The following is a 27362-nucleotide window of genomic DNA, read 5'->3' as shown; positions in this document are numbered from 1 at the left end:
TCAAATTTTTAGAATTTGATTAAGCAAATTAATCAAGTTGTTAGCATTGTTAGAGAAGGCTCCAACTATGTAATTGAGATTAGTTGAGTGAGAATCAACATAGTACACTTCATCTTTGCAATCAGTAAATGAAGGATCCTGGGATACCTAGGTTAGACTTAGAATTCTGAATATGACTAGTGTAGGAGCATAGGAGGAACTAGGAAGCAGTAAGGACCATGTGGGGACAACAAGCTAACCGGTACAGGTGTACAAGTGCCAACTGCTACTCGTTTGAGCCCTGTGCTGGCTCATTCGAGTAGAAGGTTTAGGTATGCTATTGTCTCATTTCCTCAATATATATACTCCTACATATTCTAGGTTAAAGTTAAGCAAAGAGTCTCATTGTAAAGCCCTCCTTATTGCTTAGTCTATTCCCCTTATTAGCTCATCTCTTCCTCTTAAAACCTCCATTGTTAATTCCCTTAAAGATTATAGTTTGTCCTGAGAACACATTATTAATATTTAATACTGTCCTAACTAGATATGGTGTATGTAACCTTAATTTGGTAAACCACCTTAAATCTTGTATCTTTATTTACTTTGTTCTTATTGTCATTCATCACATGCTTGAATATTTGTTTCTTATTTTCATACACACTACTCAAAATTTGAATCTTTGGTATCATGAGTACTTCTCATTTCAATAAATAAATTAATCTCCTTTTTTTCCTTCATATAGTCTTTTTTCACATTTTCTTTCACTATTTTCTATTAAATTGTATTTTATATTTTTGGGCACTAGAGCGAAAAACAAAAAGTCTCTTAAAAACTTAAGGCACAATAAATAATAGAATACTCCTTTTGTTTTTTATTATTGATATGTAAACTATTTTATAAAAAAAAAATCACTAAAAAATAACAACACATATTACTTAGTAAAAAATATTAATTATATCAAAAATTAATTCAAATAATAACAACCTTATACATAAACATAACTTTTAAAACCTTAAAAAAGTTAAAATTCAAAACTGTAAACCTACTCAGCCCTTCTAATCAAACACCACATTTTTCTACCCAACATCAAATAGCCAATTTTTACAAATGTTGAATGACGACTAGAAACTAGAAATTAGAGACATCGAGTTCTAACGCGTTTATTATATTAAACAGTCAGTGCTATCGTAAAAATCAATCTGCCAACACCAGACTAGTCAAATACTCAAATTAATTAAACTTATTTTTCCAAAACTCAAATTTTATTTCACTACAATTTTCAGGATCCTTTCACTCCTTTCTCTGGGAGTTCTACCATTAAACCGTAAACTTCAAGTCCAGTATTCAAATCAATTGTGTCTTTCTCAACTGCTCCATCATAAAGGTAAACTCTTTTATTTCCGTTTTTTTTTTTTCGATTATGCTTCTGATTCCATTTTTATAGTTCAAGTCATCAACTGTTTTTTTTAAAATTTCCTGGGTATTGATAAAGAAATTACCCTTTTTAGTTTTTGATGATTACTGTTTGATATGATATTTTCTGGGTTTTTTTCTTCTCAATTTTGGTTTATTTTTGTTGATTTTAGGATGGAAGTTTACTTGTTTGATGAGATTGCTAATATTTTTGTGTAGTCTTATGTAAAGTTTTTTAATTTGGTAAAATGGGTAGTAATGGGAAATGGGTTGGTGAAAATGTAGCAAGAAGCCAACTTTGGAATCTATGATAAATTTGGTGTAATTTTGCATATTAAATTAATTTCTATAAAGCAATTAATTTTGCAAGTTTATTTTGTGGAATTGGTGTTGTGAACTAATTTCTTGATCTTGATCGTAGTGCAATGAAAGATTCTAATTTTAATTTTTCTTGGCTAAGTAAATGTTTATTGGGTGCAAAATCTTACATAGTTATGTTCATTTAGGCAATGGAGGATGTAGATTTCTTTCCATTGCTGCATTTTGATTCTTACTTTAATGGAGGTTACATAAGTAGTATTATCCGACTTCAAGTGAATCTGGGCCTGAGATCCGGAATATGTTAATGGGTACTTTAAGTTAGAACGGAAAATCTATACATTTATGCACATATGATGTTCTGATATCAGGGTTTAATTGGTACCTGATTATGATTAATTGGGTGGATTGTGGTGTTTTTCACTTTCTAGCATGATATCTGCCATTGTTTCGAAATACGCTTACTCATTCTTTTGTGGATTCAAATTTTGGATACTGTCTTGTGCAGATTGTCCCCACAAAGCGGGGTTTCGAGGAAGGATCCAATTATTTGATATAGATGCATGCTTAACATACTTTGTTAATTTGGTTATGCTTAACATACTTTTAGCATGCCCATGACACTCCTAATCTTGTTGTAGCTTTGTGTAATTGATTGGTGCTGGAGCTATCTGTGGTCGCGTGGTTTTCCCTCCACAGATGATATTGTGTTCGAACGAGGAATTTTTAGGATATGGGTTGAGAATTGAGATGCTTATATTGTCCTTGGAGAAAAAGAGATGATCGGCTTTTTTGTCGTGGAATTTGGTTTTATTGAGTCCCGCACTAAGAAAATGGTAATAAGATGCTAGTTACATGAACCCGTTGAGTGATCTAGCTTGTGTCTCTTTTCATCGCTCTTGGCTTCACGTGCTTTCTAAATTGGGGTTGCATGTACATTGTTCATTGGTGAGTGTTACTTTGCCTAGGAAAGAAGTCGACGCTATTTGTTAGAGTTAGTGATGAAGGCAATGAAGAAATGGTATGCGGGCGTTATGGTTGCGTCAATCTTTATGTTGTTGATGCTACGATATACCATCAAGCAAAATCCAACTGGGAAAATTTCTTTGACAGGCTCTGTTTCAGTCAATACGACTAATCCATTTGAATGGGTTAATACTAATCCTCTCGAATGGATAAGCTCTACTGCTACACGTGAGGTTAAAAGTCATCAGATCGAAACACAAGTAATTCCCGCAGATAATCTAACCTCTAGTCTTTTTGTTCGAAGGAACCTTACAAAGGAAGAGCGAAATTCCTTGCTAACTTGGAACGAGCTGAAGCACTTGATTAATCATTCTCAGGTTTTGCCAAATTCCATTGGAGCCGTCAAAGAAGCTTCACATGCATGGATTGGCCTTATGACTGCAGTTGAAGAGGAAAAGCTTCATGCAAATGACAGTACTTCCGGGAAAGTAAAAGAAAAACAGTGTCCACACTATCTTAAGAGGATGAAAGACTTAGAACTTAATGACAGTGATTTTAGGTTAGGGGTTCCTTGTGGATTGACCCAAGGCTCTTCTGTTACGATAATTGGCATTCCAAATGGCTTACTTGGTAATTTTCGGATTGATTTAACCGGGGAACATATTCCCGGAGAGCCAGATCCACCTATTATATTGCACTATAATGTTAGGCTGCATGGAGATCAGGTTACCGAAGACCCTGTTATTGTTCAAAACACCTGGACTGCGGCACATGATTGGGGTGAAGAGGATCGTTGCCCACCTTCTGAACCTAACAGTAATAAAAAAGGTGACTCTCAATCTCCTTTTAGTTGAATACGTTTCCTAGTTTAGGAATCGATGTAAATGTAGTAAGCTTCATGTATGTTCGTTTCAGCAAAAGTTTATTCTGAACTTTAATTAGGCATTTGGAAATCGGAACATGAATGAAATATGTTCGTAGTTGCCAAAATTTCCCTGTGCCACAACTACAAGTTTACAGCCTTGATTGCTTTTTTTTTTTTTTTTTATAATTTTTTTTAATGTACTTCCATTTTCTCAAGTGCCCAGTTGAACTGGGTGTGCAACGTAAGCAATAAAGAGAGAATGCATGTGTATTATAGTGTCTATGTGATAAATAAGTGAGTTGCCCCCTTGTGAATTGGTGGTGTGAAAATACTGGCGAACATGTCAATTGCATTCAAAAAAGTTTATTTAAAAAGAATGGGTTTATTCGGAATTTTCACATAAATGGAAATGATGCACTTACAAAAAAGAGAGGAAGTATAGTTTATCCTTGTATTTTACAAGTTTCTAGAAGCCTAGAGTTACTTGTGTATCTACTATCTAGGTCTTTAGTAGCCATAAATTCTTCCTAGAAGTATGGATATCATTGAATAGGGATAATATGTGATAAATGCAAAATCAGGATGATGCATATTACATATGCACCAGAGATGGTTCCCATTGGGTTCATGTATAACGCGGTTTTTGTCAAGATACCAACTCAACCAAAAGCTTAAGCTAATGGTTGAGACCTTAGGATATGTTATATACTCTAATACGTCCGCTCACACGAGAGTCCTTTGGCTAGAAGGGTGGATGCAACACAAACCCTCCTCATACCTTACGCTGAATATTCCACTTAACTGAGGAGCGGTTGAGATTTGAACTCGTAAACTCGTGTCACGTTTGCTTTGATACCATATTAAATGACCAACTAAATCAAAAGCTGAGGCCCCAAGATATTATATAATTGATTGAAGAATATGCATCAACTGATTGGGGTAAATGTGGTGGCCTATTCCTATATTTTCCTGATTACTTTTTTGATCTGTGTCTTTATGAAAGCATGACGTGCGTTTGTATGTTTCTGATGCATAATGATCTCTTCTAATTTTTACAGTTGATGAGCTTGATCAGTGCAATGAAATGGTGGGTAAGGAATTCAATCAAACAATGAAGGCAGCCATACATGTGAATGGTTCTAAAAGTTCTTCACAGATTCATGATGGGTTCAAAAGAAGACGATACTTCCCTTTCAGACAGGGCTATCCATTTGTTGCTACACTTAGGGTGGGGTCCGAGGGAATACAGATGACCGTTGATGGGAAACACGTAACTTCATTTGCTTATCGTGAGGTACTGTTGTAAAAGTTCTATGAACTACTCTTTAGAAGCTCTTGTAAAAATTCTAACTTAATCTGTTTACGTGTTTTTTTCCAATAATTTCAGACCTTGGAGCCTTGGCTTGTTAGTGAAGTTAGAATATCCGGAGATCTGCAATTAATTTCAATCATTGCAAGTGGTCTACCCACTTCTGAAGAGTTGGACCATGTTCGTGATTTGGAAACTCTTAAGGCTGTTCCTATTGCACATGGAAAGCCTTTAGATCTATTTGTCGGAGTTTTCTCTACTGCTAACAACTTTAAACGTCGAATGGCTGTCCGAAGAACTTGGATGCAATACCCACAAGTGCGATCAGGGTCTGTTGCTGTGCGGTTTTTTGTTGGTTTGGTGAGTTTCTTGAATCTTGATAGTCGATCCTTCTCTTGAATGATAAAAGTAGAAGAATGTTGATTGTTGAATTTTTTCTTTTCTAATCTTCACTTAATGATATTGGATGAGTGTTTGCTGAATTAGAATGTTATTTTTTTCACAGCATATAAACCAAAGAGTGAATGAAGAACTTTGGAATGAAGCCCGCACTTACGGGGACGTGCAGTTGATGCCATTTGTTGACTATTATAGCTTGATTACATGGAAGACCGTTGCCATTTGTATTTTTGGAGTAAGTTTTCAATTCTTATTTCTTTATTCCTTCCCTTCTCTTTAGGAATGTTTTAGCCGTGATTCATACATTGAGGCGTAGAGAACATTGAGTCTCATTCTTTGGCCTGTAGAAATACTTCTAAGGTGTGAATGTGTGATCATGTTTGAAGTTACGGTAGTGTCAAAACATTTAAAGCTAGAGAAACGGACATTATTGTTATAGATAGCTCTTTCACGAGTAATTTTCTGCTTGCAACGACGGTTTATTCAGTCGCAAAATTTTAAACATTTATCCGTTGAGTTTCTCAATTCAAGGGACATTTTTCCAAGTGTAGAGAAGGGTGCCTTGGATTAAAAAGGACGTATTTTCAAGCAGGCTATAAGCCCTTATGTGGGTATTCTATCCCTCTGTTTTTGGTGACAATAAAAGTTAACATTTATGAAGCTCCTAATTTACTTCGGCACATTGATGCAACAGACACACGTCGTTTCAGCAAAGTATGTCATGAAGACAGATGATGATGCTTTTGTTCGTGTTGATGAAGTGATAGCTTCCATGGATAGGATTAACGTGACTCGTGGATTACTTTATGGGCTCATCAACTCTGACTCAAGACCTCATCGGAGTCCTGACAGTAAATGGTTCATTAGTTATGAGGTAATTATAACAACTATCAATCTCATGTTTCTCACTCGCATATTTCTATGAGCATATAGGATTGTTTAGTTTTTTGCTCATCTAGCTGAGCTTCTGTTCCTCTTGCTGACTATCTTTAATATGTAATCTTTAAGGAATGGTCTGAAGAAACTTACCCGCCTTGGGCACACGGTCCTGGTTATGTTGTGTCACATGACATTGCAAAGGCTATCTCGCAGAGACATCGAAGCGGGAAATTGAAGGTAAATGGGGGTCAATATTCTCTATATTACCATGGCTAATAATTTTGTATAATCGTGAAAATCCTGTTAGTCTACTGGTGGAGGGCTTTCCTTTTCACCCTTGTGGTATGAGTTCAATTTTCTCACTATATTCTCTAGTCTATCCCCTTATAAAAAATAATTTTGTATAATCTTCGTTTTACCGTTATTACATTACTTGTAAAATTATGCTAACTTAATTCTTGAAAATGTACATCAGATGTTTAAGTTGGAGGATGTGGCAATGGGCATCTGGATTGCGGACTTGAAGAAAGAAGGGCTCAACATCAGGTACGAGAACGAGATAAGAGTGTATAATGAGGGATGTAAGGATGGATATGTTGTTGCACACTATCAAGGACCACGAGACATGCTATGTTTATGGCAAAAACTTCAAGAAGCTAAACGCGCTTTCTGTTGCGGAGATGGTATGAGCTGAGATTTTTTTTGTGACATCTGACTGATGATAGAACAACCCATTTGGTTTCGGCATAGATTTAGTTGTAGGACGTAGTGATACGCGTTAGTAGGATTTGCATATAGAGAAGGCATTAGCTTATTCTTTTACCCCTCGACTCTTTGAGGGCGAGTAGTTTGCTTTCGATGGGTTCATTTAGCCATATTCAGGTTTGTATCATATTTGAAGTTACATATGTATCTATTGGTTCTTGTATAGAAGTAGAAGAGGGTGGAAATTATTATGCATCTTTAAAGCTACCAAGTTACCTTGAATGGTTATTATCCTTTTTTTTCTTCTTGAGTTTTGTGAAGATTTTATGGCTATTTTTTTTCAAATTTTGGAAATTATGTTCGTATATAACCTTCTACTTCCAACTAATGTTATTAATTGAATTTATACATTGGATAATGTGCGTAATTACATTAGATCAAATCACATATGTGTAGAAAGGGAACGAACATTAGTATTTTTTAAGTACATGATAGGCCGTCTGAAGAAGAGAGTTAAGGAAGGGATAGTAAAATTGAATTAAAAAATCTTGCCTAAGGAAAGAGATACATGTTTTAGCTGAAATAAGATTTGATTATCAAATGGAGAATTCACAATTAAAAGATTTTTAAATATGTGATTAATAGTTTTCACTTTACAGTCCAAGAAAATTAAAGTAAAAGTAAAAATAAAAGAAATATAAACTGTAAAATATTAAAAATTTGAATTGAGGGATTAATGAAAAATGTTTGAGTATACCATAAGATCATTAAAATCATGTATTTTTTTTAATAAAAGGGAGTCTTTTAAAAGACTAAAACGATGTGTATTATACAAATGTTATTAAGTTTGGTGATTGATGTTGAGATATAAATTACTTAAATTAATAATTTAAACCCTAAAAATTTTAGTAACAGTAATTTGTACGTGAAAAAGTGTGAGAAGTATGTAAATTTTAAATGTATAGATGAAAAAATAACAACAATCACCTAACTAAATTATACACATCGTTATAAACTTTAAAATACTTAAAGTTTAGGTAACTTGGAGGAACAATAAGAACAAAGAGAAAAAAAATTAAATTTTATGAGAAATCTTCAAAAAAATAAACTAAATATATGATTAAAAAAATAAATTAAATATATAGATGAAAATTAAAAAAGCATAAGTATTATCAAAGAATAAAAATATAGCAAATCTCATAGAAGTATTACAAAAATATTATAGTAGTATTAAATTTAGAAGTACAACAAAGTAAACAAAAAATCTGGTCTAATAAGCTTCACATTTTTTTGAATTATAAACTATTTAGAAATAAATCCAATAATCATACTTTTTTTTTGATATATCTAAATCTCATATTTATAATTAAAATTAAAATAAGTTTAACATATTTTTAAATTTAAAACAATTAATGTAATAGAAGCGGCAATCTTGAAACATAATTAACATATAATAATTAATGTTTAACACAAAAATATTGCGGAAGTCTCAAAATGTCGAACTGTTAATAAACTTTAAATCGTAAAAACTAAAACTGTTTAAAAAAAAAGTAAAATATTACATCTGATAAGAAATATTGTTTTCTCAAAATGAAAAAAATACATCATCATCAAGTCATCAATAAAAATACAAAAAGCAGTTAAGTTCTCGATAAATAGTAATTGATACGGCATGGATCAGAACCTGAACTAAATCCTGCAAAATGCTGCCATCCATGATACGGATGACAGCCGATTGAATCGGTCAGCGCTTAACGCCGAACATAACTTCCTATCCAGCTCAAAATACGGAAATTATACGCTACATTTGTGAAATAATAATTTAAGTACGAACTTATAATTAATTGACACCACCGTATACTTTTACCATTTTTTTTCTGTTCTATTCTTTTAAGTCATTAAGATACCATTCTCGATCCTGACAAAAGTACGTTACTGCCGCTTATACTATTGGTAATCTTAATACTTAAGTAAGTTCATTTGATTAATACTCATAATCGTACCATGCATCATTGCATCAACACTAATCAAGTTTATCACTGATCAACAAGCAAGTGCAACAATATGACACCTGATATAAGTAAGGGTCTGGCTAGATTAGGGCCAAAGCCCTATATCTAACTGTGGTGGGGGTCGTCACCCCGCCAATGTTTATGCTCGAGCTTCTACAGGATAGGTAGCTAACCCCCTGTCTAACACCGCATTTATACGTGCCGGCTAACACGGGTGCCGGGATTTTACATTTCATTATTACATGCTAACTTTGACTTTATTCAATTGAGGTGATAACTTCTTTTATTTAATATAGTTACTACTATAGACTTAAATTTTATCTTTAGGCCCTCGTAGTTCATAAATTAATCTTTACTCATTGTATTTTATTTATCACTCTATATTCAATAGTTTCCTCATTTATCACCCAAAGTTTTACTTATTTTATTAATAGTCTCCACTTTAATATTTTCTACTAGTAGCTGATAAATTTTATTTTTCTTGAAATAAACTCTAAAATCAATATTACCTAATTTAGAATCAATACAACTTATTCTTTTCGGATAATTAATTATTTTATTATAACTCCAAATTAAATTGTAATCTCAAGATAAGTTTTTCAAATCCAACAATTTCACAAAAGTCAACGTTTCAAGTTATAGGGAAACAAGTAACTTTATTAAGTTTACAAAAAGATAGATATTTTGGCAAATAATCATAAAATTTGGAACTTCTCAATAATTAATATCTCTAGTTATAAAAATAGAGTGACACTTACAAATTTTTCACAAAAATCAATATTTCAAATAAACTTTGTAATTTTACGAAAATTCAATATTTTTAGTTGTAAAGCAAGTAAAACTTTAAAACTTCACAAAAATCATTATTTTAAGAAAACTTTATAATTTTCACGAAAATCAATGTTTTTGATATAAAACGGGTAAATTTTTTTTTTTTACATTTTCATAAAAATCAATATTTCACTCATAATTTAAGAGACAAATTTCTAAAAATACTTTTACATCTTTGTACATAAATTTTTGCTCAAATAGTAAACTAAAAAATTATTTTGTAAGACTTTTTAATATCATAAAAGTTATCTTTATTATAATTTCTCATATATTCAAGGAAACACTTTAATTGCTTATAAAAAGTTAGTCACAAATATATTTTAATGTTATAATGGATACTTAGTAACTTATATTATTTAATTATTTTTTTATTTTTTATTATATATAAAATAATATGGACAAATGGCCTAGGTTACTTTTGGAGTATTTTCCACTTATAAACAACTTAATTTATTTTATTGTAGTATATCCTAAGTTTAAATAATTAACATAATCACTAAAAAAAATAAAAACTTCAACACAATAACTTGAAAATTCAATAACATAAATATCAATTAAATTCTAATAACAACTTTTTAAATATAATCCTGGTTAATATAACATGTTCATAAAAAACTACTCACAACATATTAAAATTACTTAAAACTAACATAAACATATTAAAAATAAATTCTAGCATAAACATACTTAATTATTATAACATTCCTAATATAATACATAACCCATAAACATACTAACACAAATTTATACATAAGTGAAACTTAATTTTAGTTAGAGCATAATAATCCACCCAACTTTCTAACATGTTCAAAATTTATTAAACATACTAACAATACTTTTAACATAACATACTTAGTATAAACATAATCATAAATTCATCAACCAATTTTTCTAATTAATCATGCCCCATATATTTCATACTTTACATATTATTTTACAATTTAAAATTTTCATATAAAAAGTAGGGTAAGAAATTATACTATACTACCACCAAGGATTAATACTAAATACTAATTAGAAAAATGGATAGTGTGATCCTCCAAGCTCCAATGCTCCAAGCCCAAAATCCTAAAATGATGATTTTCAAGTATTCAAAATTTTACCCAACTATACTTCTTCTTCTTGATTTTCTTCAACTAATTAATTTTAGGAAATTAGTATATGATATAATGAAGTGAAATTAGGAGCAAATGGAAGAAAAATAGATGACTTAATTCCTTAATATTACATAACTAGAATAATATATTTTAGGTTAGTTTTGTTTTAAGTTTGCAAAGTTGAATGTTAGGAAAATAGCTAGTATATAAAAAAGATATTTATGGGACAAGATCTTATAATATTTGGATAAAATAAAAAATCATGGCTCCATATCTTACCCATAACCATCCAATATGATGGTAAGGATGAAGTTTGATTTCTTTTCAAACTTACTTTGCTTATGTAAGTATATAAGTAACAAAAAAAATATAGGTAGGTTTTGACTAATTATTTTAGGTAGTTAGGATTAGTTTAGGTGTAAAAACAAGCTTAAAAGTGTAATTAAATTTAGTGTTATAATTATACTAGTTTTAAAATAGTTTAAGGGAAAGTGTTAAAGTCGTTAAAACAATTATTAACGGAATTAATTAGGAATTAAGCATCTAAAACGTAAAACTTCAGTAAACCGTAAGTTAATTAAATAATTTAAAAATTTTCGAAGTATATAAATTAGTAATTAAAACTTTTGGGCTCAAAAAGAATATTTCAGAAATGTAAAATTTCGAGTTGGAAATAATTTAAAGAACTCGGACACGTATTGAAATTTTAAGGGAATATAAAATTGGATATAAGAATTACATCTCTAGGAATAAAATTATATATGATGACTAAATTAAATTGGAGTTTAGGGATTATAAATTAAGAATTTCTTGAAAAAAAAAAATTAATCGGATGATTAAAGGAAAATTTCGAATCTGTTACAATAAAAATAATCATACTCCTTGTTTTAATTATTTTATAAGAAATCCATTCTAATACGTTTAACATTTTTTAAAATTTAAACTATTTATAATTAAAATTTTAAACTATTTATAATTATAGTAGTATTAAATTCAGAAGTATCTAATCCTTGTTTCAAGAATAATCTAGTTTAGTTAATAAAACCCCAGATATTTACATGTGGCATTAGACACCCAACTGAACCGACTAATCAGACGATCGTGAGTCAGCAGTCAATTGTCCTTTTCAAACTCCACCATGTTTTGATAAACATAAACATTTAAAAAGATGAAAATCAATCGTTGAAATATTGAAACATCCGTTAAAATTCCAGATCCTTCTACTAGCTTCCAGTGAACGTTACCTTTAACCTCCACCATATTCATATAAATTCCCCTTCTTACTATTCTCTTTCGATCTCATAAAATTTCAAATTATCACCTTCAATTCTCTTTCCTCTGCTCTTTTTTCCATTGATCATACCTTTTTTTTCTTCAAATCAAAAAATGGCGTCTTCAGAATCATCAGAACCAACACCAGCAGAGATGCGATCATTTTTAGAAAGACTAATCAGTTCCCAAAACAGAGATTTATCCATGTTCATCCCTCTTCTTTTAGGGTTTACAACCATGAACCCGACTTCAACCCATTCAAATTCGGACTCAAACTCGCCGAACCCAGATCATAATTCAGAAAATCATTCAAACCAAGATGAAGAAGAAACTCTCGGAGATAGGATTGTACTAATAAATCCACTGACACAAGGAATGGTGGTAATTGAAGGAGAAGGGTTAGATTCCATGTTTCGCAGTGTAGGTATCAAAGATGGACCTCCACCTGCTTCAAAATCAGCGATTGAGGCATTGCCAAGTGTCGAAATCAGAGATGGGGAAGAAGGGGAATGTGTGATTTGTTTGGAAGAAAGTGAAATTGGTGGGTTTGTGAAAGAAATGCCATGTAAACACAGATTTCATAGTGGGTGTATTGAAAAATGGTTGGGTTTGCATGGATCGTGTCCAGTTTGCAGGTTTAAGATGCCGATTGAAGAAGAAGATAGTGGGAAGAAAAATGAGGAGGAAAGAGAAGGAAGCAGAAGAAGAATACAAAGGGAAATTTGGGTTAGTTTTGCATTTGGGCGTAGTAGGAGAACAGAGGATAGAGATAATGGCGGTGATTCTGGTAATGATCAAAATCAAAGTAATCAGAATCAGAGGGAAAGTTCAGAGTAGTGCAATTGGGGGGTAATTGAAGAAATTTTTTGACATTTTTTGTGAAAATTGATTTTTTTTTTGTTAATTATAGTAGGGTTTATGTTTAGACATGATTTAGGAACATGTGATTCATTTAGATTTCAATTATGGAATTTTATTTTGTAAATAGAAAATTTAAAATAAAATATTAAATTTGAGCTAATTTTATTTTTATAAATAAAATTATCAATGAATTGGCGGTTTTGAGTGATACATTTGTGCATTTGTAATGGAATTATGAACTTATTATTATTTATTTATTTATAGTTTTTATTTGTATAAATTTAGGTAGATGGTTTTGAGTTGATTTATTTGTTTTAGCATTGTTTTCAAACTTATACTAGTATTTGTTTTATTCCGTTTATTTTGTATTAAGGACATGCTTGAATTAGGTAATGCTTGGATTAGGTGTAAATATTTAAGGGGATAAAAATCTCAAAGTAAGAAAATAAAATTGATAAATGAGAAATTAGTGAAATTTAATTGTCATAGATGTTGAAAAATAGTTGTAAAGTAATGAAAAATAAAAAGAGCTCGGGGTAGATATTTATCCTAAGGGGTGGAGGAATGTATTACCTTTCATAATAGGAAAAATTTTCTTCTTTTTCCTTCATTATTTTTATTTCATACTTATTTTACCTTGTTTACTACTATTTCAACTACTTCAGATGTATTTCTATTTGCTTTCATTTCATTAGTTTAACTTTATTTTCCTCTTAAATATTAACACCTAATCAAAGCATACCCTAAGTGTTATTTTAGTCCGTTTTACTCATTTTGTATTTTCTTTATGTTTGGATGATGTACAATCACTTTCTTTTACTCATGAAGTATGTTTTAACTCTTTTTTAATTTTATCAATACAATTAATTCTCTCTTTTCGTTTGTTTGATCATTTATTTTTTAACCCAAATTATCAACCACTTGCTCAAGCAAAACTAATTATATACACTTATTTTTGCCAATAACAAATCCACAATAGGCATTACTATTAATAAAATTATTGAACAAAATAGATTATGATACACTTCTTTTCTAAAACGATTTTCACAAACATAAAAAAAATCACTCAAATTCACACTTAACCATAGGTCCATAGAATTATAAGAAGATTTTTGACCCATCTGAATAAATAGCAAACTCAAAAAGCCGAATTAGCTGTCGAATTATATTATACGACCAGAAACAATCTTGATTATGTTCAAGACAATCTAGTTCTTTGATTATCTTGAAGACATATTAGTTCTTTCCTCCACAATTTTCAAACCTTGATACCTCCCTAACATCATAAGTGTAGCCATAGGATTAGTCCCAGGAGATTCCACCAAAGTAGACCCATCCATAACCCTTAACCCCTTAACTCCATAAACTCTATACTCCTCATCAACAACTTCCCCAATGATACACCCACCATGATAATGGTAAAATGTACTCACATTCTTCTTACAATACTCTTTACTCTCTTCTTTCCCCATTTTTTCGAACCTATTTCGCTCGTTCCTTAAGAACATACTCACTGAAGCCGACATTGATACATGCTCGACAAACTGATGTACCTTAACACATAACTCCATATCTTGTTCGTTCGAAAGATAATTGAATTTAACCAATGGGTTATCCCTAGGATCTTTGTTCTTTAATTCAAGTTTACCTCTTGATTTAGGAAATGCAAGCTTTCCTGCAATAGAAACCCTTGTTAAATTCTTGCTAATAGGTACAATAATCGACTCCATTATGACCTTAAACTGATCAGTTATGCCCGTTACTTGGGGTGTATCAGGAATTCTTGATTTAGGCTTGGAATCTACTAAAAGGGAAATAGCAGGATTGTCTTGCATTTTTTGTCCTACACTTTCTATGTTTTTAAGTACAGAAATGTTCATGTTTTTGAGGTGTTTTGAAGGTCCAATTCCACTTAGCATTAGGATTTGTGGGCTACTTAGTGCTCCCGCTGAGAGTATTACTTCACTTGATGATGTTGAATTTTTTTCAGCCTTTTTAAGGTATACTTTGTAGGATTTTTTGGTGTTGTCTTCACTTTGGATGAACTTTACTCCTTTAGCTCTTAATTCATCCCCTGCATTTTTTATTAAAGAAAAATAAGTAAGAGTTTATGAGATCAGTTGCATATACTCTCATCGATTAATTTGTTATTGGGCTTGTACACAATAAGACCCACATAAGAGGATAGTTGATTACACGCAATTCACGAAGTAGGATCACAAGTGGGTTATTTTTCAACACTTTCCCTCACATGTGAGCCCATTTTTCTAAGTGGGCGGAAATATCATTCTTTTTAAACCCGCACATTGTTTCTAGTTGATCGGATACCATGATATATTTGTTATTAGGTTCGTACACAAGACCCCCATAAGAGAATAGTTGACTGCACACAAACCTAATAAGGTTCCATCCTAAAACCAATTGGTTATAAGAGGAGTAGTCCAACAAGCTTATATGTATTTCGGTAATGGTATCACATGTGCGTTATTTTTCCAATACTCAAATGCGTTTGAGTTTTCTACCGAAAGTAACACCGATTCATCAAAGTGCTACTTTTGTTGGCACAAGTTTCTCAAAAGGTGTAGAAATAAAAAGTTCTCAATCAAGAAGCAAAAACAATGAACCAAAATTCCAAAAATGCAAATGAAAAAACTCACCCTCATGATGGAAGAACACCTTGCTTACAGTTGCATTCAAAAGAACGACAATATTCTTAGTATTACCCACAGCAAGAAGATCAGCAGCTGTATGTCTTTTCCCAAACACATCAAAAATAGTACCACTTAACTTAGTACCTTCAACATGTTCCAATGTATACCCATTAAAGGGCAATATACCTGATTCTAAAAGCCCATCTAATACAACAGATTGCCATGGACTTAAAAACTCTGGTTGAAAAACAACCCTTGTTTCTATCCATTCATAAGCTTGTTTTACCATCTTTTCATCCCAACCCATTTTCTTAATAAACTCTTTACTTGCTCTACTATAAAACCCACTATTTATAGCTGTTGATCCACCTAAAACTCTTCCTCTATAATTTACAACTCCATCTAAGGAAATGAATTCTTGTGCAACTGAAGTGTGCTTGTTTGTTTCCACTAAGGGAAACCCGAATTTGGTTCGTTCGAAGATCGTTGGGTCACCGTATGGTGAGCTACCTCGTTCGATTATGAGCACCGAGAATTTTTCCGAGAGTGTGGCAGCTAACGGGCAGCCGCATGCTCCGCCTCCGATTATTATGTAATCAAATGATTTGCCTTCTACTTCTTTGATATTTGAAGTCATGTAAGGAAGTTCTGATTTAAGTCCTGCTAGGATAACCAAAATGTGTTGATACAAATGGAAAATTCCATTCACTACATATTATTATTGTAATCAAATGTTTTGTGATCACAAATTAGTTATGTTAAGTTGAGAGTCACAATGAAGTGACAACTAAGGGTGGGTTAGGAAAATTTTTTTTGAAGTTTAGTTTTTTGACACTTTTTCTTCTATAAAACAGTCAATAATTAACAACCAACAATTAACAATCTTCATAATAGATGTCTAATTAATCAATAGACTTATACGGTTAAATATTTTAAGTTGGTCAACAACTTAAGCCAACAACTATTTTCAAAATAAACCCAAATTCAAAACAATACATGTAATTCGATAAATAAATATACCTTTATTACATAACGGAGAGGTAGTTGGAGATGAATGGGACACGTAGATGAATGAAAGTAGAGCACAATGCATAAGAAGCCAAAGTCTAGTTACTTGTTGTAGTCTCATTTTTTCTGGATGATTTTAAGAGGATGCGAAAAATTGAAAATGGGTATAGTTAAAAAGTTAAAATTGATCCAAGTACAATGATAATATGCTAGAAATCCTTGTTATGGGGATACATTGAGGCAAAAAGAAGTGTTCCAATGTGATTTTATGGTGGCTGAGGGAAACTATGCGCATGTTTAGAGCAATTATAACAGGAACTAATTTTTGTTGGGTATGTCATAATGTTGCTTGGAAGAGCCATTATGGTATGCTCTTCCTTAACCGTCATGTGTAATTGATTACATTCTATAAAATGGCTATTTGTTGATAATGTCAAGTAAAAAGTTGCTCTTACCTACCAATTACCATTTAGTTATTATCATAAATTCTAAATAAATGGTTGTTAATTGGCTCTTCAACAATCATACAAAAGTCTAATTTTTGACTAGTGGGTGACACTAGTTGAGCTAATTTTGGATTATGTTATATCTTATATGTATGTATTAAAATGGTGTATTTTGGTTTTCATTTGAGTAATAATCATCAAAGTTATTATTTAAGAGATTATGTTTAGATAAGACGACCTCAAAAACAAAAAGTTCATATATTAGTAATTTGTATTATTAGGCTATTTAAATCATGTATAAGACACATCTCACGATAAGACTGTCTCATAAAAAGTTATGATAATCCTTTAAATATTTTAAATATTTAATAAATTGTTATATTTTATCAAATTATTCTTGAATCCTTTTAATTTATTATAGTAGATTTCAATTGATCTAATAAATTTTAATAAAATAAATAAACAAGGATGAGTTAAAGGAGAGAAAATGAATATATAAATAAGATTTTAGGAGAAAAAAAAGAGATCAACGGCCGATATGGGATATTTTTCGTAGCCAATCAAGTATCTGAAACTACGCACACTCATGCTATTTAGAAGTTTCTCGGATTAAGCATATAATTAATCCTAATACATTATATAAATGCCTCTTTTTCAGTATACACCCTAAAACAAAGTTGCCAGAAAGTCCAAAAATATACAAACAATCATATATTTTTTTTTATGTATAAACAAACATCATCTCCTCAAAACCCACTATTTTTGGCTTAAATTATCACATTATTCAAAATAAGTAGGTCAATCTAATTTAATGGCGCACCCAAAAGCACCTAATAAAGATGTAATTGGAATATTTCTATTCCTTTGAGTTCAAGTCTATTGGTTGTCTTGAGCCTAAATCTAAGTCATTCCCACATTGACTATTCAGATCAATTGTCTCCAAAAATCCAAACTTTGATTTCTTGCAACCTGTTTGTTCTACCCTATTGTTCTCATAAACTGTGTTTCTGCTCCTCTTTCTTGAACCCAATTCTTCTGTTCTTGAATCATCTAGCAATGGTAGAATAAACATACAATTTTCATGGCTACCCTTTTCGAATTCCTCGTCTCCTCTACCCGAGCTCTCAGATGAAGTCAAGGAGCTTTCATTAGAACATCCTGTATATCTCATTGTACAGGATAAATCAGTTGCATCTGTTAGACTAGAGAATGATGAACTATTAACCATTGAGACTAATTGAGACAGTTCAGCTTTGGCATGTTCTAATCCAGTTTCTGAACAGTTGTAATTAGAAATAGTCTCATGTGCTTTCTTCAAAACCTTCTGTAAATACTTTCCTTGTGCTTCGATTCGTAGCTGTAAGTGCCTTTGTACCTAAAAGGTTACATGATTGTGTTGTTTCTGACAATAATATTGAATATTTATCCGAATAAGAAATGAAAGATATACAAATGTTCTTGTTCATACCTCAATTTGTTCATGGAGTTTTTTCTGTACCTCCATTTGTATTTCTATAGCTTGCGATATTCGGATATTTCTATAAAAAGAACACAAAAGGATTCAGTAAAAATGCAATTTAGGTTCTGGGCAACAGAAACGTAGAGGCCTCAAATATTAAATGACAATGAAAATTTAATATATTTAATATATTCAAGTATATAAAGATAGAACAGGTTGTAGAAGGTTTTGATATAAAAAATGCACATATATTAAATACATTTGCCAATTTTTCTCTGCCATTTGAAACAGAAAATGGGTAAACATTACTAACACTTACTCATCAACCTGATTTTGAGTAGGATCATTTATTTCCTTTTCCTCACTGAAAAGTTTAAGCATATTTATGCTGGGGTTTTCTTTGTAATCTGCAGCATCTGATTTAGATTCACTGCAGGTTTCTAAGTGCTGTTGATTTATTCCAAGCCTGTATTTCTGCAATGATGTAAAACAGAATGTATGTCTCAATACTTTGCCCGTTTGTAAAAGTTAATGGATATACTCTGTCTCGTTTAATTTATTAGATTCCATAAATCGAAGTGTGAGCTTTTTTAATGTAGTGTAACAAATTCAAAAGGATGGCGAGAGTATAGTAGAAGAAACAGGCGATCAGATACCTGTAAATGACTCTTGAGGTGATACAGAGTGAGTCCTGGAATTCCCATCACTCTCATTAGACCCTTTGGTGTTGCCCCTGCTTGATAAATATACATATCAGTTACTAACAAATAGAGATACAAATATCGATTATCCAAAACAGAGGAAGGATACTAACTCTCCGGCCCTCCAAGCTGATTGACTGCATCGACGAATTGTTGATGAAGTTCAGGAGTCCATTTAAGCCTGGGTTTGGCATCAGTAGATAAAACTAAGTTCATGTCTTGAGATATCATATTTTGAAGATGATCCATCTTTAAGTTTTCAGGAGTATTAAGAGATAGCAAGAACCCAAGACATATACATATATACTTCGTGATAAATGTAGAATAGCAAACTCTGACTGATTCTTCCAGCTTTAATGCTTCAAAAATATGAAGAAAATGTAGATTCTTTAATATAATATTAATAAGTTGGTTGGCCTTGTCCTATGTTCTCACACCATATCTGGAAACATTTTAAGTGGGGCTATAAGGAATATATGCCCATGAGCTGAAGATGCTCTTTTCCTTTCTCTCACTTCCAAATAAAAATTATATCAAAATTTCTTTTTTTTTTTTTTAAGTTCTTACCCATCTTCTTTGACTTCAAAGAGAAGTTGAGAGAATCTCTTAGAGGCAGCAAAATTAGAGAAAGCAACACATTTTAACATGGAGTCTCTCAAAAGGATAAAAAATTTAAAAGAGAACAAAAGCGTAGCCTTTGTTTTTATCTTCCTCTACCTCTCTTTCTTATCTATTCCTTTCTTATTCCCATGGGAATTATGTAATTGTAACCCCACCCTTAGTTTTAAAAGGTGTGAGGCGTTAAGGGTCCTCAAAACCTAAGATCTAGGCACCAAGCGAGGGCGCTAGCCTTTGTGTTTTAGGCGCCTCAAAACCCATTGAAAAAATAAATTTAAAACTCCACCAAATAAAACCTAAAAGAGACGTAAGAAAAGAAGAGAAAACATATAGGGTGGATACCCGCATCAAATGGACTAATTCTAAGACTAAAACCAATAGGCACTCCAAGGCAATCTGAAGCTTGAATAAGGCGCTACAAGCGCTTTGGGGCGCTCTCCTTCAGGAATAGTCTTAGATTCTTCAATCGTCCAAGGTGATGAAGCCTTAAGTCGTCCAAGGCCAGTCTTAGATTCTTCTAGGTGAGGTTTATAAAACTAAGACCCCACCAAGATAAATAATGGTGCAAAAATAGAATTACAAAATATTATTGATAGGAATTTTGCTTTAATGGATATTTTCTTATTCTTTTCTTCCCACAAGTTGATTGAAAGGGATTTAGAGTTTAGACCTCTAATTTTTTTTACTTCTTTCCCCTTGTTTTCTTTCATGTGGTGGGAATTGTCAGAATCTCATTGTGCCTTGTAAGGTTAGAGGAATCAAAGAATCTAATTATAGATTATGGGAATACACTCAAGCCATCTATGTCATCAAATAGTGCTAGTTCAATTCAACTGAATAATATGAATTCCTAGGACTTTACTCTCCTCCATCCACTTATCTTTACTGGGAATAGAACATAGATCAAACGCATATGTGCAAAATTATCCATTTTCATTCACAAGAGAATCAGAATATCAGAGCTATGAGCATTACATTCTGATATGGTAATGACATCTCCTTTTTTAAAGAATTACATAAGAGTCAGGAGCATATAGCATATTCTAAGGCATCAACCATTACCTTCAACATGAGGATGGATGACGTGGTATAAAGTCAACGTGACCAAATGTCACGATTTGAAACCAGTCCACATGTCAAGTGAAATATTTGGTCACATTAAAAGGAGTGTGTTGCATTCACACTTTTAGCCACTCATTCACGATGATTGAGCTTAACTAAACTGAATAATAATTGTAAAATGTAAGGTACATTTAACTCAGAGGTTCTATGCTTTAACTCCAAGTTTGTTTGGGTCTCAACAATGATTTGTTTGGCCAGAAAAGCTAAATATGCCCTACCTTCTTTTTCAATATTCTTTAATTCCATCTGCAACTGTTCTTTCACAGTAAGAGTTGCAAACTCAATACACAATTACATATTAAATTTCTTGACCTCATTTGCAGTAACAGAGATAGCAAACTCAATATCCATTATATTTTTTTATCTTTACAATTTTTTTTATAAAGCATGAGAATAATTAACCCAAAGTTTGGTTTGGAGTGTAGACCTATTAACTGGGTTGCTTGAAAGCCACTTAATGTGGTTAGAAAGTTCTAAAGTAAATAAGAGTTTTTGACATTGCACTTACTGTGGTTAGAAAATAATTACTCGGCGTAAATTATTTTCTAACAATGAGAAGACTAAACCAAAAACGTTCTCAACGTGAGGGACAGTAGACGGCAATATAGTGTGAATGTGAATACTATATTAAGCATGTAATCCGTATCCTAAACAAGATATAACTGATGATAAGTATTAATCAAAAAGGAAAAGGGGAAAAGTTAAGTCCGCATTGCAATATGGCAAACACATATACAAAAAGCCAACTTGATCAAGGATGAACTACTTTTAAATCCTTGGGTTTCGTTCAAGTGTGTGATAGCTGGGAATTCAATGATTAATTTTTTAAGTGCTGTTATCAGAATGTCATAGAATTACATGTTCTAGAGCATTGTTAAATAATTTCCGGGATGCAAAAAGAAATAAAAATGGGTAACAGGTAGCAATAGATGACAAAAGAGCTTCAACTACTAAAGGGAAAAATTAAGAGCACAAACTTGAGGACATTACTTTTGTTTGCTGAAAGCATAGGACTCTCTTTAGCCTGGGGATCCTAACTGGTTGGGGTTGGTCCACACCACTATGACATACTAGTAGGCTTTAGAGCAATATAGAAGATAAATAATAGAAGTCTACACACCAGAGCATGATCATTTGTCTCATCATAGTGAAACTTTAGTTTCGATTACGGTAATGGTAGTGAAATGGACAGGTTAGCGGTTGTCTTGACCTATATTCTGCTTGCGGTGAAATTAAAAACCTTTACACTAAGGTGATATTGGGCGCTATATTGCACTATGTATTTCAGTGTCCCCTGCGTTCCAAAAGGTCTTCGGATTGAGTCTTCTCCTATGCAATTGCGAATTATAATGAGTTATAGTAAGATGACTCACTAAATAATGTGCAATTTTTTCTTTCTATTTTTTTTATGTTGAAGCAATTATGATGTTTGCTATCAAAGGTCAATAACAAACAAACTCTATGTTTTTACAAAGTGTACAATGGAACCTTTAAACTCTGCCTAGATGAAAGACACTTAATAGTTAATAGTATTGAGGCAATGAAATTAAGTGTTATTGCTCACCCAATAGGGTCTAAATTCTTGTTAAATCCTCCCCAGTCCTCTCAGTTTTTAAGCATCACAATGTATCAGAAATTGTGGCTCAAAATTCTTTGTTACATGGACTCGAGAACTCATACCCAACATGGGTGTGTGTTCAAGTATTTGACTAAATTATGAAAAAATACGCCATTTTCGTCCATAATTAAGTGTCCAAGAGTCACACCCATGTCCTAGTGTTGAGGATTAGTACTTAAGGTAAAATGAAGAGTCTAGACCTTTGAGTGACGTACTCAAATTGTAGAAAACAAAGCTAAAAATAGAAAGATGGTTGATAAAGCTTTAGTTACTTCTTAAACTAGCATCACAATCTAAGTGAAATTGGGGTTCAAATTGTTGAAAGCAAGCTTAGAAAAGAAAGATGGTGATGCTGTACTTAGCACTCTTTAATTGCTTTAATATATTCCATAATAAGTAAAGTAGATTCTGGGAATTGGGATGATGCCAAAAGAACCCTGTTAAATTTAGGTTTGTAGGAGAAGTCCTGTGAATAAAAACTTCCAAAGGCTTCATAAGGTGTAAGCTAAGGGGTAAAAGTGCTTCCTTCCTCACCAATAATTATTCTGTAGGGACATAAAAGCATGGACATCAAATGAAAAAGAAAATGGTATCTCGAATCAAAAAGAGGACACATAAAAAAGAACCCTAAGTCACCATCATTTCTTCAAAGCACATTCATTTTTACTAGCTATTGCAAACTAATGCAAAAATATTACACAAAATGTAAGAAACAAAAAATATCTAAAATAATGCAAGCAGTACGTCACTCTTCAACTTCAACTTCAACTTCAACTTTTAACTTTAAATTACTTCTTGATTACGATAACTACTGGCTGACTAGAGAAGAAGAAAAGAATAAGTAATTAGCTTAAAGTTTACATGACAACTTACAAATTATTTTTATTCAAAAGTGTTCTCAAACAAAGTGCGGTAACTGATTATTACTGAATTAGTAAATTAGCATAGTCAAATGAGATAGATGTTTAACATTCCACGTGCGTCGTTAGTATCTAGAGGTCAACTACTCCTTCTACCCCTTTAAATTTATTACACTACGACTAAAAAGTTTTTACTTTAATTTGTGTAATGTAGTAAATTGAAGGGAATCGAGGGAAATATTTTAACAAATAGTCTATCAAATTTTCATTTCTTGAAAATTTTTTAGTGGAAGGGTGGGTGCACAGAATAGTGAATAGTGTAGAATACTTTCCTAATATCGTTAAAGTCACTTCTACCTAAGCGGAGTTATTTGTTGTATGCAATTTTACCTTTGATATAAATAAGAAGTTATTTTCAATTGACCTATGATGATAAAAAATAAACAACCGGAAAATAACAAATATTAGGAAAAAATCCCTCTAACAACCTTTGCTTATGTAATTTTTTAGTTTTTCTTTTTGACGTACAACTAGAAATTAATCGACACTATCTCTCAAAGTGGCCTAGCATGCGATCTTTTGCCCCTATCTAATAAAGACATTACAGATATAGAAAAATCAATGACTGGGCTGATATACCATTTCGTCTTGTTTTTCAATATGATATAAGGTTATGACCTCAAAATTCAAATACAATTGAGTTGCTGTATTTGTTCTATATCTGAAGTTATAATCAGATTGGTGGAGAATATGCAACGTTCCAAAAAGTATAGCCAACTAATAGTGATTAAATCATCACAATTTCAACAAGAGAATAATTATCCTGATAGGTCGTTTATGTACTATCAAACAAATCCTAATATGCAACTAATAGTGAGTAAACCTTGAGGTCATACCAAGTTGTTTACGAAACTTCTCAAACTTTGGTCCTCCAAGACCTTTTGTGAAAATGTCAGCAACTTGGTCATCTGTCTTCACTTGCTCAAGTTGGATTTCACCTCGTAGAACCTTTTCTCGAACAAAGTGATAATGTACCTCCACATGCTTAGTCCTAGCATGAAACACTGGATTTTCAGCTAGTCGTATAGTTGACTGATTATCGCAACTTAACTTGACACCATAATCAATAGGCTGATGCAAATCTTTAGTAGCTGGGTGAGCCATACACATTCTTGTGTTGCCATCGCTGATGCTCGGTACTCTACTTCCATACTTGACAATGACACTGTTGGTTATCTCTTACTACACCATAAAACTGCTCCAGAACCCAAGTTGTACACATAACCAGTAGTTGATCGACGTGTATTAAGATCTCCAGCATAATCAGCATCATAATATCCAACAACTTTAAATTTTCTATTATTACGTTAAAGGATACCATAATCAATACATTCTTTGACATACCTCAATATTCGCTTAATAGCTTCCAGGTGAGGTTTCTTCGGTTTCTACATGAACCGACTAATTACACTAACTACATAGGTAATATCTGGTCGGGTTAGCGTGAGATAGATTAGACTTTCTACCAATTGTCTATACATTGTCACGTCTTCTAACTCCTTGCCTATTGCCGAACGTAGTTTTGCATTAACCTCCATTGGAGTTGAGATAGGCATGCAGTCAAGCATTCCATATTTATCCAAAAGATCTTGGGCATATTTCTGTTGGCAGAGAAATATCCCATCATTGGTTCGCTCCAATTCTAGACCAAGAAAATGCTTCAATTCTCTAAGCTCTTTCATCTGAAATCGAACTGAGAGTTTTGCTTTTGTCTGTTGGATCTCCTATTCATTATCTCTAGTAATGATGAGATCATCAATATAAACAAGAACTATCGCCAACTTTTCATCTCGAGCTTTTACAAACAAACTTGAATCAGCTGGTGCAACTGAGTAACCACTTTGTAGCAAGAATTCTGCTATTTTTCCATACCTTAAGATCATAGTATAAAAATGTAGTAACGGTCGCGATCGCGGTAGCAAAACGCTGATGATGTGATGAGAGTGATGCGATTATCATATCGCCTAAATATCGGTTGAAACGATAATATATCCCTTAATGCGACACAAAACGCATTTTTTACCCCTTTACAATTCTGAAATTATGTAATATTTTCGTTTTTTTTTATTTTACTACACTTTTTATTTGGAATTCTTCTATTAATTTTGTTATATTTTTATTATAGGTTAGAATATATACTCAATCACTCATCACCCAAGTACCTAATTTCTCATTATACTGAACCTCACTAGTTAGTTTTTGTACCCTAAAACAATGTCTACTTTAACAAAATAATGTCTACTTTTGGTAAGTTTTTGACACTCTACCATCTAGCTTCTTTTCTTGCTATGCTAATTTTCGCTTGTCTTTCTTTATAACCTAAACAATGCAAGTTTAATTTAATATTTTACTTTTAGACTTCGTATTTTGTGCCCTAAAACAATATTCACTCACAACATTGACACATTAAGTTGATGTTACATAGACATTTCTTCTCATGTCACACATAAAAATATAAAATAATCACATATGAATACAGGATTTAACAGAGTCATATCTCTGCAATTACAATCCACCCCATATGGAAGAGCATTGAGTAGTATTGATTCTGTACTAAGCTAATTCCTTGACACTTTAGGATTACAGTCTACAAGGCACAAGTTTAATAAAAAAAAATTTTAATAAACAGAAGGAGCACTAGGACATAAAAATTTAGCTTAGAAGATTAGTTTCATCAAATTTGACATAGTTTTTCTATAGCATAGAAACATAGAACGAGGAAAAAATTAAGGTGAAACCTAAAAACTTGAGAAATTAAAGAAAATTGAAGGAAAAATATGCCCCCAATCATTACGAAACACGAATCTCGTCCCATTAAAGAAGACCTTTTAAAAAGGTATTTTGACCTTTGTTTACAAATTAAAGAAAAATAAAGGAAAAAATCGATATGAAACCTAGAAAGCTTAAAATATTCCACTTAAAAACAATTTTAAAAGCAAAAAAAATCAATTTAATTTAATTTTGTTTGAAATATTTTTTTTATACGTAATGTAACTCGTACTCAATCGTACATATTTTTTATACATAATGTATCTCGTATCCAATCATACACAAATCAATCTAGGTTGTATATCTTTTTTCCTTCCATTCCAAAACGAAAATCATTTAAGGTAATAATGTTCTAAAGCACATCAATCCTGTGAAGAGGGGAGGGGGGCAAAAAAAACTGAATTGCTGTGCTTTAAGACTTGTGTATAGTGCAAAATCTTAGATGCAATTGTCTTGATGGCAACACTCAGGAAATCATGTCCATATAGTTTTGGGGTTATCACGACCTATAATTTGTTTGTAGTACAAAATCATTAAATATAGTTACAGTGCAGTGATGCGGCTGATATTTTATGCTAAGCTTACGCAACCTTCTAAGTATTCCCCAACACAGAAGGTCATAGCTCTAAATATTTGCTATGAATTCTTATGAAAAACTTACCATGGAAATCAATAATTTACAAGGAAAGGTAAAGCATAAATCCTGACAACATGCTGCAATTGGAAGTCAACAAAGAATAATTATGTTCAAAATTGTTCAAAATTATCCAACCTTTCACTCATTCATATTTTTTAATAATCTCGTCTTTAATATGTATTTGCTCCCAACATACTTCATGGGTGAGGAGAAAGATGGGGTGCGGTGGTTTAGAGGGTGAGGTTATGATGATTTAGGTCATTGGGTATGATGGGAGAAAAAACATATAAAAGATTGGATTATTAGAAAATAATTTAAAAGTGATATTATTCATGGCGAATAAATAAAAGGTTGAATAATTTTAAACAATTTTTCCAAAGATTAAAAGAAAGGTATGTAAACACTAGACTCTTCCACCTACTAGCTACTACTTACAGTTACACTCCTCAAGCGACAAACGACAACACTAGGATTAGAATGCATACTGCTTGAAAATATCAAATCAAG

General features: G+C 32.1%; 5 protein-coding genes across 6 annotated transcripts; 2 read left to right on the top strand and 3 right to left on the bottom strand.

The window, feature by feature from the left end:
- Nucleotides 1–1031: 1031 nt before the first annotated feature.
- On the top strand, nucleotides 1032–7426 carry LOC130820982 (beta-1,3-galactosyltransferase GALT1). Of its 2 annotated transcripts, none has more exons than XM_057686566.1 (8): nucleotides 1032–1363; nucleotides 2352–3504; nucleotides 4600–4835; nucleotides 4929–5210; nucleotides 5356–5484; nucleotides 5944–6123; nucleotides 6258–6365; nucleotides 6604–7426. In XM_057686566.1, exons 2-8 carry the CDS (start codon nucleotides 2712–2714, stop codon nucleotides 6820–6822), a joined length of 1947 nt encoding a protein of 648 aa, XP_057542549.1. In that variant the 5' UTR covers nucleotides 1032–1363; nucleotides 2352–2711; the 3' UTR covers nucleotides 6823–7426. The 2 variants fall into 2 exon arrangements, with proteins under 2 accessions (XP_057542549.1, XP_057542550.1); XM_057686567.1 differs by having other exon boundaries at nucleotides 2219–3504.
- A 4561-nt stretch (nucleotides 7427–11987) lies between these two features.
- Nucleotides 11988–13126, top strand: LOC130820798 (E3 ubiquitin-protein ligase MPSR1-like). Its single transcript, XM_057686312.1, has one exon. The coding sequence runs from the start codon at nucleotides 12160–12162 to the stop codon at nucleotides 12880–12882; it is 723 nt and encodes a 240-aa protein (XP_057542295.1). The 5' UTR covers nucleotides 11988–12159; the 3' UTR covers nucleotides 12883–13126.
- A 749-nt stretch (nucleotides 13127–13875) lies between these two features.
- LOC130820991 (protein HOTHEAD-like) lies at nucleotides 13876–16851 on the bottom strand. The gene is made up of 3 exons (XM_057686577.1): nucleotides 16578–16851; nucleotides 15564–16217; nucleotides 13876–14980 (listed from the first exon to the last, which is right to left on the bottom strand). Exons 1-3 carry the CDS (start codon nucleotides 16684–16686, stop codon nucleotides 14127–14129), a joined length of 1617 nt encoding a protein of 538 aa, XP_057542560.1. The 5' UTR covers nucleotides 16687–16851; the 3' UTR covers nucleotides 13876–14126.
- Nucleotides 16852–17600: 749 nt separating this feature from the next.
- LOC130820992 (myb family transcription factor PHL8-like) lies at nucleotides 17601–20303 on the bottom strand. Its single transcript, XM_057686578.1, has 5 exons — nucleotides 19285–20303; nucleotides 19127–19203; nucleotides 18790–18944; nucleotides 18480–18549; nucleotides 17601–18386 (listed from the first exon to the last, which is right to left on the bottom strand). Exons 1-5 carry the CDS (start codon nucleotides 19418–19420, stop codon nucleotides 17868–17870), a joined length of 957 nt encoding a protein of 318 aa, XP_057542561.1. The 5' UTR covers nucleotides 19421–20303; the 3' UTR covers nucleotides 17601–17867.
- Nucleotides 20304–24621: 4318 nt separating this feature from the next.
- Nucleotides 24622–25131, bottom strand: LOC130821760 (uncharacterized mitochondrial protein AtMg00810-like). Its single transcript, XM_057687542.1, has 3 exons — nucleotides 24916–25131; nucleotides 24794–24837; nucleotides 24622–24745 (listed from the first exon to the last, which is right to left on the bottom strand). The coding sequence occupies exons 1-3, from the start codon at nucleotides 25129–25131 to the stop codon at nucleotides 24622–24624; spliced, it is 384 nt and encodes a 127-aa protein (XP_057543525.1).
- Nucleotides 25132–27362: the final 2231 nt, after the last annotated feature.

Source organism: Amaranthus tricolor, chromosome 8 (assembly GCF_026212465.1).
Source record: "Amaranthus tricolor cultivar Red isolate AtriRed21 chromosome 8, ASM2621246v1, whole genome shotgun sequence".
Taxonomy (NCBI): Eukaryota; Viridiplantae; Streptophyta; class Magnoliopsida; order Caryophyllales; family Amaranthaceae; genus Amaranthus; species Amaranthus tricolor.
Note: the sequence above shows the minus strand (reverse complement) of the source record. Positions and strands in the feature narration are given on the sequence as shown.

Coding starts and splice junctions, on each gene's coding strand:
- LOC130820992 (XM_057686578.1), bottom strand. CDS start 19,420: ATGGATCATCTTCAAAATATGATATCTCAAGACATGAACTTAGTTTTA. Junction 18,550..18,789: donor ACTCAAAATCAGGTTGATGA/GTAAGTGTTAGT, acceptor TTCTTTTTATAG/AAATATCCGAATATCGCAAG. Junction 18,387..18,479: donor AACTCCATGAACAAATTGAG/GTATGAACAAGA, acceptor GTAACCTTTTAG/GTACAAAGGCACTTACAGCT.
- LOC130821760 (XM_057687542.1), bottom strand. CDS start 25,131: ATGAAAGAGCTTAGAGAATTGAAGCATTTTCTTGGTCTAGAATTGGAG. Junction 24,838..24,915: donor TGACAATGTATAGACAATTG/GTAGAAAGTCTA, acceptor CGGTTCATGTAG/AAACCGAAGAAACCTCACCT. Junction 24,746..24,793: donor GCTATTAAGCGAATATTGAG/GTATGTCAAAGA, acceptor ACGTAATAATAG/AAAATTTAAAGTTGTTGGAT.
- LOC130820982 (XM_057686566.1), top strand. CDS start 2,712: ATGAAGGCAATGAAGAAATGGTATGCGGGCGTTATGGTTGCGTCAATC. Junction 4,836..4,928: donor CTTCATTTGCTTATCGTGAG/GTACTGTTGTAA, acceptor CAATAATTTCAG/ACCTTGGAGCCTTGGCTTGT. Junction 6,366..6,603: donor ATCGAAGCGGGAAATTGAAG/GTAAATGGGGGT, acceptor AATGTACATCAG/ATGTTTAAGTTGGAGGATGT.
- LOC130820798 (XM_057686312.1), top strand. CDS start 12,160: ATGGCGTCTTCAGAATCATCAGAACCAACACCAGCAGAGATGCGATCA.
- LOC130820991 (XM_057686577.1), bottom strand. CDS start 16,686: ATGAGACTACAACAAGTAACTAGACTTTGGCTTCTTATGCATTGTGCT. Junction 16,218..16,577: donor CTCTCCGTTATGTAATAAAG/GTATATTTATTT, acceptor TTATCCTAGCAG/GACTTAAATCAGAACTTCCT. Junction 14,981..15,563: donor GGTGTTCTTCCATCATGAGG/GTGAGTTTTTTC, acceptor TAAAAAATGCAG/GGGATGAATTAAGAGCTAAA.